The sequence below is a fragment of the Nematolebias whitei genome, chromosome 9 (assembly GCF_014905685.2).
Source record: "Nematolebias whitei isolate Nwh7 chromosome 9, NemWhi1, whole genome shotgun sequence".
Classification (NCBI taxonomy): Eukaryota; Metazoa; Chordata; class Actinopteri; order Cyprinodontiformes; family Rivulidae; genus Nematolebias; species Nematolebias whitei.
Window position 1 is genome coordinate 27,140,774 of NC_056506.1, and position 10,706 is coordinate 27,151,479.

Genomic DNA, 10,706 nt, shown 5'->3' on the forward strand with positions numbered 1-10,706 from the left:
TATATATATGAAAACCCAAAATGCCTGTCCCAAAAAATTAGCATAGACCTAAATTAAGAAATATATTATAATAAAAGTTTTGGCCAAATCATCCAGCCCTACCTGCACCACAATAAACAATTTAATGTTTCTGTCTGCGCCTGACCTGTTTAGAACTTAATTGTTGGTAGTTTTATATTCTCTGTTATTTTATATATTCTCTGTTATTTTTATATCTTGTGTGATTCTCGTGTATGTTCCTTTGTACTGAAACTGGCACAACAATTTCCTGCAGGATCAATAAAGTTCTTTCTATCTTATTTAAAGTTCTGGTAAGGCCTTTTCCTTTATGTGTTTTTGTACAGTTAGCAAAATATCTCAAAAACTACTGTTCAGATGTTATTGAAACTTTCAGGAAATAATCATTGGATGTGCTTCTACAACTGATTAACTTCTGAAGTCAACCCAATTCAAGATGGCCATCACATCTAAGTGACCTTAGAAAACACAAAATGTCTAGAATTCATTCAATTTTGCAGATACTGTGTTAAAAATTAGTGTAGAAGTAGCTGGAAGTCGTTCACAGTACATATCTCGGACACTACTCCTTGTGCAAGAATTGACATTAACTGTTGAGAGTCAACACTGTTTTTTTGTTGTTGTTTGTTTTTGCTACCAAAACCTTTCATGAACCACAGTATGGATTTTAATGAAACTTTCAGGAAATTTGGATGTAACTACATCTATATCTATTAAACTTTTGAAGTCAATCCAATCCAAAAATCATCCACGACTAAAAACATTACCCAACATTTAAAAAAATGGCTACAACTCAGTTAAAAATAGAGATAAAATTTGATGTGGTAGTAGCTGAGAGTTAAGTCACAACACATTTTGACATCTCGCAGTATCACATCAAGTCATGCATACGTTCTAGAATTGCGCCGTTCAAGGTGGCTGCATATTGGAGCAGCTCTGTTACTTTCATTCTGAGATTTTGCTTTTGGAAATTTAAATTCCTGTTTTTCTGGATCTAAAATCACATTTTTTTGGACGATTGTTTCCTCTGGTATCGGATGCTGTGCAGTTGGAAGGATTTTTATAGAAACTTTTTTAGTTTTGGACATTTGCTATGATACGTAACCATGGCAACAAGGCAGTTTTCTACTACCAACAGCTGATTAACATCTCAAAAGCTCAAATAACATCTCAACTACAGCCCCAAATCTCAAAAATTAGTTGAAAGGATGTTCTGTGGATGCATTCTCATCTACCTGCCAGCTGTGCTCGAGTGCCTGACCACTGAGATCCTGGAACTAGCAGGAAACACGGCTCATGACAGTGGAAGGACAGGATCGTCCCTCGGCACCTACAGTTGTCTGTCCGCAGTGACAAGGAGCTTGGCAGACTGCTGGGAGGAGTGGCCATCGCACTGGGAGGAGTTCTGCCTGGCATTCAGGTGGTCCTACAGCCCGGGGGAACCGAGAGGCCAGCTGAGTCTGGGTGGACGGATCGGACGGCATCTGCAGCCAGTTTCTTAGGATCCACTGTGGGATGGACCTTTACAAGAGATCCTTCCTGTCTACAGCCATCAGCATCTATAACATCTCTTAATGAAATGAGGATAACGAGTTACAGCAACAAATAATTTCCCTCTGGGATTAATAAAGTATAATTGAATTGAATTAACGTTATTTTCAAGGTTTGACAAAAGCGGCTACAACTCTTGTAATTTCTCAGCACAAGACTATTTTAGTCTTAAATGGTGGCATGAAAGATGGTGGGTGATAGTCCTTCCAGGAATTTAAAGACAATAGCAGATAAAATGCTTTTTATTATTAACCTTTATTTATTTTAGCCTTTATTTGGATTGTGTTCTAGAATTGTGCCGCTCGGGGTGGCTGCATGTTGGCGTAGCTCTGTTTCATTCATTCTGAGATATTTCTTATGAACTTTAATTCCTCTTTTTCTGGATGTAAATCACATTTTTTTGGATGATTGTTTCCTCTGGTATCGGATGCTGTGCAGCTGGAAGGATTTTTACCAAAACTTTTTTTAGTTTTGGACATTTGTCATGATGCGTAACCATGGCAACAAGGCGTTTTTTCTTTTTTACAACTGAGAGCTGCTGATTAATATCTCAGAAGCTCAAATAATATCTCAGCTGGAGTTCAGGCAGTTTTCACACTTGATGGGAACAGTGGGGCCTCATCTGTGAATTAGAGTAACAAAGACCTTAAACCCCTGTTAAGGTGTGAATTGTCAAATCTACATATGTATGTGTATCTTATCTCAGCCTTATAACCTGAACTCCTCACTCTCTGCTCTTTGAATTGAGAAAGCTCCTCGGATGAGGAGCGAAACGTCTTCTGTTACAAATAGTCCAGTTGTTTTTGTATTTAATGTTTTTTTAATTTATCATGTCCTGGATGACTGAGAATCTTCACCAGCATATTTCAGCTAGAGCCACAAATTGCAAATGAATTGAAAAGAAGGTGCAGTGGATGCATTTCCATCTCCCTGCTGGCTGTGCTTGAGTGCCTGATCACCGAGATCCTGGAACTGGCAGGAAACATGGCTCGTGACAGCAGAAGGACTGTCTGTCCGCAGAGACAATGCAATATTTTCAGATTTTAAAAGGTCAAAATTAATTATTTAATTTGCCTTTATTCCAAAAAAAAAAAAAAAAAGATCAGAAATAATTCAATGCACAATGGTGTAGTAGTTGGAGAAGAGCTCTTCTCCTGCTGCAACTTCTTTGAGGGAGACGAGGACCACACAGCGAAGAGGCCTCTTGATGTCCTGGCTGAAGTTGACGTTTGGTAGATACTGGCGGAGCTCGATGGGGAAGCCGTCCGGGATGTTGTACTCCTGGTAGCAAACATTAGCAGGCTTTTCATTGGAGCAGTTGTTGACATACTGACCCACAGCCAGTGGGTTTTGAGGGCTGTCCGTCAGCCATGTGGTGTCACTCGTCACAAAGGGACCTATTCTGTCTCTGCCGCTGCATGACCTGAAGATCATTTTGGAGATGCCTTTATCATTTCCATCAACCAGGATGCCATCGATGCAGCGGAATATGAAAGGGTTTTTGATGGACTGAAGGAGAATGGGCTCATACGGTTGATAAATGGTGCCAGGATACATGGCAACTGCAGCCCCTTTAGGCACAAATCCCCTGGTGACAAACACCCCAGTTCCAGCAGAGGGTAAAGTGCTGGGCTTCCTGTCAATACAAAACCCCAGAGACTGGAAAATAACATCTTGTCCACCAGCCTGTTCTTCTTCACCTAAAAACTGTGGGACTTGGGGCACATGAGCTGGATGGAGCTCCACATGATGAAGACCCTTCCTGTGGAGGGCTCTGAAAAGCTTCAGAAGGCTCCGGGAGACTTGTTCATCCGAGACAAGTTTGTCTTTGGACCGCTCCGTCACCTGGCGCAGAGTCTGCTCATTTTTAGACAAGTTAAACACGATCCACGGCACAAAGCGGTGTCTGTAAGACCTCCATAACTTCTGAAATCTTTCAAAAGCTGCTGAAAACATCCAGACCCAGAAAACTCGACCAACGTTGTTTTCTTACGTCACTTCCGGAAGGTGGCTTAAAAATAAAAACAAAGCGTTTGTAACCTCTATTTTAAACGATTTAGCGTGTCAATTTAAACGAATACAATTATTTATAAGTCAATTTTAAACATTTATAAACTTACTAAATAAATAAAACAAAACGTACACTTGTTATTTTTGACAGATTTTTGTTGTACGCTTTTATTTTGGAGAACCGGCTTCAAGCAGAAATTTGCATTTTTTTAATTTAAAAACTTTATTAGTTTTATCATAATGTACAACATAAACAAGTGGTAAGATTTTGTCCAGACAGGGAACTTGACCTGAATTTTATAAACTCAAGATAAAAAAAGAATTTACAGATAATCCACATAATTTAATGTTTGTAAAAAAAAATTAAGCTTGAAAGTTAAAAAAAAAAATAATAATAATCCACTAATGTGAAACAGACAGGGATTTTGATCTGAATTTTATAAACTAAATATAAAAAAGAAATTACAGATATTCCACATAATTTAATGTTCGTAAAAATCCAAGTTTGTAAGTTAAAAAATTAGAAATGATACAGAAATAGCTGAAAACAGAACAAGAGATATTAAAGCTTTTAATGTGTGAAACCTTATACATCTGGATGAGAGTATAATGAGTCACACATGGTAATTACTTGCACCAACAACCACGCCACATTTAAAATCACGTAAATTCCCTTTCTTCTTTGTTATGATGCTCTGTTTGAACTTAGCAAGTTTTCCCCACAAACATGAGTTTCTCTTTCTGTTAAAAAACATCTGAACACCTAATAAGTTAGGGAGGTTTGAGGGATACAACGTTTGAGGGAGTGGTGGTGCAGAGGTCGTGACCCTGCTGATTCAGCTCCTCAGACCAGCATACAATTTGGGTGGGAAAGTTGAAGCATCTGCTTCCACCCTTATTTGTCATTTTGTGGGCCATTGAGTAAGACCCTTAACCACAAAGGAGCATTCTTAATTTGATGGCAGCCCTCTGCTTCAGGTGGGGTCACCGAGCAGGTCCCTGGTTCAAATCCCAGTCCGGGGGCCCATTCTGGGTGGAGTTTGCATGTTCTCTCCGTGCATTTGTGGGTTTTCTCCGGGTGCTCCGGTTTCCTCCCACAGACCAAAAACATGCATGCTAGACTGATTGGTAACTCTAAATTGTCCCTAGGTGTGAGTGAATGATTGTTTGCCTCGTTTGTCTCTATGTGTCCCTGTGATGGACTGGAGACCTGTCCAGGGTGTCCCCAGCCCCCCACACAGTGATTGCTGGGCATGGGCACCGGTGACCCCCGTGACCCAAAATGGAAGAAGCGGGTAAAGATAATGGATGGAACTTACATTTCAAACAATGCCAGTTTTTGTCATCTGAAACTGCGACAGACTTTGTCTCTCGAACCTCACGCGGTTAGTTGCCCACAACGTTGCCAGATATACAGCTTTTACCGTATTTATGCTATCGATTTAGCAAACACTCTCCCACCATACGTCCAACAGTAACAACCCTCACCCCCCACCCAGGTCAACAACAGCATCATTGAAAAAAGTGCCCCTTCACTCCGCTCATACGATAGTTTTGGTCAAAACAGTTTTATAAAAGGCAATGCGTTAGTTCGTCATTTCCTATCTGGCAACCTCGGTTGCCTGTAGCAACGAACACCAAACAGTCACCGCAGCCTGTCAGGAGGACCATTCAACCGGAATTACTACTGTTAGAGCGAGAAAAAGGCTATCTTTTTGTACTCCTGTTTGTTATTTTACAGATCTTTGATTAAAAAAACCGGGAAAATGTCGGGAAATGTGCCGGCAGTGTTGTCGGATATAGGCTGGGACACACGCTACAGTGTTCCCGAGCTCCACGCTGACAACAAGGACCTACTGGAGGAGGTAAGTTAGCTAGGTGGCTGGTTAGTTAGCTAGCATCACTCTGTGAGCTCGGCTGACAATAAACTGCTTTAGAGTGATTCTTTTTTTTTTTTCCTTCAGTTTTTAATTACTTAATCAAAAATAAAACCGCCTTTTCATGGCCTAGACTTTTTATTATTATTATTTTTACTGTAAACTTTTTTTTTACAGTGCAGAGGTCCTTACATAAAAATCTGTTTATATCCATTTTCCCAGTAAATAAAATTCAGCCAGAACCATAACACCTACTTTGAGATTGAATTAAAGATAAACAATTGGAAGAACGCAACTCAGTAAATATTGTTATTAAGTTTGATATAATACATGAAAAAACAAGTTTGTTACATTGTGTAAATTAGTGATCAGCTTCAGTGATGGAGACCTCTGGTGGACAACAGAGTCAGAGTCAGAGTCAGAGTTTCTTTATTGTCATTCGCACCTCATGTGGTACATGTGGTGGAGCGAAATTATGTACACGGGGTCCCAGTTACATCCAACAATAAAATGTCTAAGAAAAACAGTAATAACATCTAAGATATGAACTAAGAAAAACATCAACTAAATATACACTAAGCACTCATAACATAAAACATTGAACATCAGCACAAACATGAACATGAGTCTGTGAGCAGATGTGCACGCATGAACACATCAACATTGAAACAGATCAGCAGCAACATGAAACAGATCAGCAGCAACATGATATGTTTTTTCACAGTGATTATTCTAGTTAGAGATTCATGAGTCTAACAGCCTCAGGGTAGAAGCTGTTCCTCAGTCTAGTGGAGCTAGAACAACCTCAGGAGTGTAGAAAAGACTGGCCAAGCTTATTTGTTCATTTGTACAAAATAATAATTACATCTGCATTACACATTACAAAAACATATTTTTTGTACAACAAAGTTCTTTGTTTCAAATTGTATCCGTTTTTGAAAAACAAAAACGGACTCTCACAACTCAGCTGGAATATTGATGCATCTTAAATAGCTTGTTTAGCTAAGAAATCCAAAGCATTCACACCTGCAAAACTGAGTCGTTCAGAACACATTGGAACTTTCTGATCCAAAGAAGAGAGAAATGAAGCAGTTTCAACAATTTCCTGCGGGATCAATAAAGTTTTATCTTATAACGTCTGAAGATTCGACCGTCATTTGTTACGTGACGGGGTGTTTTGATACAAGCTCTGACACAGTTTTATGAATCACTCTCTTTCAGGAAGAGTGACATAAGCTCCAAAGCCTCTGTATCATTTGCCCATCACTACTGTAAACAAAAATCTAAAATAGATTGTTGACATTGATCAGTATTATAAGACTGGTCCTCCATGCAGGCTGCTGCTGCTGCTTATAAGCAGCACTTGAGAACTTGTCCATTGTTAAACAGGGGCGGAGGCTTCCGTGTCCAATTGTCCCCCTCTTACAGTGCTGTTATTGCTAGTATCACTCAGCCCTCTGTGAATAGCAAGCAGCTATCAGGATACTAACAACTGGTCCTTAGGCTTATGGTTCTAATTTTGCATGTGAACAACTACAAACCGGATTCCAAAAAAGTTGGGACACTAAACAAATTGTGAATAAAAACTGAATGCAATGATGTGGAGATGGCAAATGTCAATATTTTATTCGTAATATAACATAGATGACAGATCAAAAGTTTAATCTGAGTAAATGTAACATTTTAAAGGAAAAATATGTCGATTCAAAATTTCACAGTGTCAACAAATCCCCAAAACATTGGGACAAGTAGCAATAAGTGGCTGGAAAAAGGAAATTGAGCATATAACGAACAGCTGGAAGACAAATGAACACTAATTAGGTCAACTGACAACATGACTGGGTATAAAAAGAGCTTCTCAGAGTGTCAGTGTCTCTCAGAAGCCAAGATTGTAAGAGGATCACCAATTCCACCATTGTTGCGCAGAAAGATAGTGCAACAATACCAGAATGGTGTTACCCAGTATAAAATAGCAAAGACTTTTAAGTTATCATCATCAGCCGTGCATAACATCATCAAAAGATTCAGAGAATCTGGAACAATCGCTGTGCGTAAGGGTCAAGGCCGTAAAACTCTACTGGATGCTCGTGATCTCCGTGCCCTTAAACGTTACTGCACCTCAAACAGGAATGCCACTGTCAAGGAAATAACAGAATGGGCTCAGGAATACTTCCAGAAAGCATTGTCAGTGAACACAATCCACCGTGCCATCCGCCGTTGCCAGCTGAAACTCTACAGTGCAAAGAGGAAGCCATTTCTAAGCAAGCTCCACAAGCTCAGACGTTTGCACTGGGCCAGGGGTCATTTAAAATGGAGTGTGGCAAAATGGAAGACTGTTCTGTGGTCAGATGAGTCACGATTTGAAGTTCTTTATGGAACACTGGGACGCCATGTCATCCGGACCAGAGAGGACAAGGATAGCCCAAGTTGTTATCAACGCTCCGTTCAGAAGCCTGCATCACTGATGGTATGGGGTTGCATGAGCGCTTGTGGCATGGGCAGCTTGCATGTCTGGAAAGGCACCATTAATGCAGAGAACTATGTTCAGGTTCTAGAACAACATATGCTCCCATCTAGACGTCATCTCTTTCAGGGAAGACCCTGCATTTTTCAACACGATGCCAGACCACATTCTGCAGCAATCACAACATCATGGCTACGTAGGTGAAGGATCCGGGTACTGAAATGGCCAGCCTGCAGTCCAGATCTTTCACCTATAGAGAACATTTGGCGCATCATAAAGGGGTGATTCTTTTTTTTGCGGCAACATTTTGGCTTCAGGACTTTTGAAAAAAAAAAAATAATAATAATAATGTTTTAAGTTTTTAATATTTTGTTACAACACTGACATGTTTAGCAATAAGAAATTAATAATGGTCAAGCTCAGGGTTGGATAAAATAATAATTACAGGTAGATTTTTTTCACCATCGTCTCTGATTGTGTTCCACCCTGTTAGGGACATTTACATATAGACCATTAATAGTTAAACATGTAAATATTGATAAATAATGCCATTTTCTTTAAAAAAGTATGTCCCTTTTACTATATAATATGTTTTATTCTTGAAAATGTAACAGATCATGTAGTTACAAATGATTTATGTCAGTATTGTAAAATAATATATATATTTTTTACCCATTATTACTGACAGCATAGAAAATATTGGTAATTTTAAAAACTTATACCTATATGTGCATTTATTGGTCTTCAACTCCCAACATGGCACAGAAAGATTCACAGTACTTAATGCTTCTGTAATAATATTTATTAAAAACATATTTTCAAACAGGGTGGGATGGAACATCACAGGGTGGAACATACTATAACAGGGTGGAAAAACAACATCTCCGATTCTAAAATCTGATGATTTTCATCAATCTCCTGCATTTTTGCCGTATTGAATGACTGGAACTCATGCAATAAATTATTACAATATTTGAGTCAAATTAATTTCCCTCCTAGATTTCCTTAAAAAATTAATATTGAAGAAACAAAACATGACGTTAAATATGTGTACATGTGACATAGATCATAGTGAGAAGTGACAAAGCATTCTTCTGCTCAGTTAGAAAAGTAACAGAGGGGACATGTACAGTATAATAATTTTTTCATTAAAACAGAAGTCATTGGATTTGTAATTTATATATAAACAATGAAACACATTAGTACAAAAGCAAGAGGTGGAGAGGTGATCAACACTACATGCGTTCTTCAATTAACCTCCATGTGGCAGGATCGAGCTGGAGATATCGTTTATTGGAGGCTTTTGGCTCCTCTGTTAGGCAGAGTACCTGGTTGTCATCATACCAACTGATATATTTTCTTGGACTTGGCCAGTAGTACTTGTTGATACCTTTTTTACGGAGACAGTTCATTTCAATGTTCGCATCCTCCACCTTTGTGATGATGCCAGGCTAGTAGTCATGGTCATATTCAACCACACACCGTCGACCGACCTGGTCACCTGTAATGATTCCTGGCCGCTGTGCTGTTGTGGTTCCATTCTTGGAAGGTTCCTCAACAAGTTGCAGGATTGCCTCTTTCAAATCAAAGCATGGGCAGTCTATTTGTCCTTGCTCTCTTTGGCAAAAACAGGTGATATCCCTGTAGTGGATTTTCCCTTTACAAGTACTGATCACCTGGTGGATCCTCATTGTTCCCCTCACTGGAGTTAATGTGGGTACCTACAGGTCCTTCTCAAAAAATTAGCATATTGTGTTAAAGGTCATTATTTTCCATAATGTAATGATAAAAATGAAACTTTCATATATTTCAGATTCATTGCACACCGACTGAAATATTTCAGGACTTTAATTGTTTTAATACTGATGATTATGGCATACGCAGCACGGTGGCGCAACTGGTAGAGCTGCTGCCTCTCAGCGAGCAGGTCCTTGGTTCAAACCCCGGTCCAGGAGCCTTTCTGGGTGGAGTTTGCATGTTCTCTCCGTGCATGCGTGGGTTTTCTCCGGGTACTCCGGTTTCCTCCCACAGACCAAAAACATGCATGTTAGGCTGATTGGTAACTCTAAATTGTCCCTAGGTGTGAGTGAGAGAGTGAATGGTTGTTTGTCTCGTTTGTCTCTATGTGGCCCTGTGATGGACTTGCGACCCGTCCAGGGTGTACCCCGCCCCTCGCACAGTGATTGCTGGACATGGGCACCAGCGACCCCCGTGACCCAAAATGGAATAAGCGGGTAAAGATAATGGATGGATGGATGGATGTATTATGGCATACAGCTCATGAAAACCCAAAATGCCTGTCCCAAAAAATTAGCATATTTCATCCCACCAATGAAAGACAAGTGTTTTTAATACAAAAACCGCCAACCTTCAAATAATCATGTTCAGTTATGCACTCAATACTTGGTCGGGAATCCTTTTGCATGAATGACTGCTTCAATGCGGCGTGGCATGGAGGCAATCAGCCTGTGGCACTGCTGAGGTGTTATGGAGGCCCAGGATGCTTCGATAGCGGCCTTAAGCTCATCCAGAGTGTTGGGTCTTGTTCTCTCAACTTTCTCTTCACAATATCCCACAGGTTCTCTATGGGGTTCAGGTCAGGAGAGTTGGCAGGCCAATTGAGCACAGTAATACCATGGTCAGTAAACCATTTACCAGTGGTTTTGGCACTGTGAGCAGGTGCCAGGTCATGCTGAAAAATGAAATCTTCATCTCCATAAAGCTTTTCAGCAGATGGAAGCATGAAGTGCTCCAAAATCTCCTGATAGCTAGCTGCATTGACCCTG

General features: G+C 39.9%; 1 protein-coding gene across 1 annotated transcript; it reads right to left on the reverse strand.

Moving 5' to 3' along the window:
- Nucleotides 1-2,682: 2,682 nt before the first annotated feature.
- On the reverse strand, nt 2,683-3,570 carry setd9 (SET domain containing 9). The gene has a single exon (XM_037681622.1). The coding sequence runs from the start codon at nt 3,523-3,525 to the stop codon at nt 2,683-2,685; it is 843 nt and encodes a 280-aa protein (XP_037537550.1). The 5' UTR covers nt 3,526-3,570.
- Nucleotides 3,571-10,706: the final 7,136 nt, after the last annotated feature.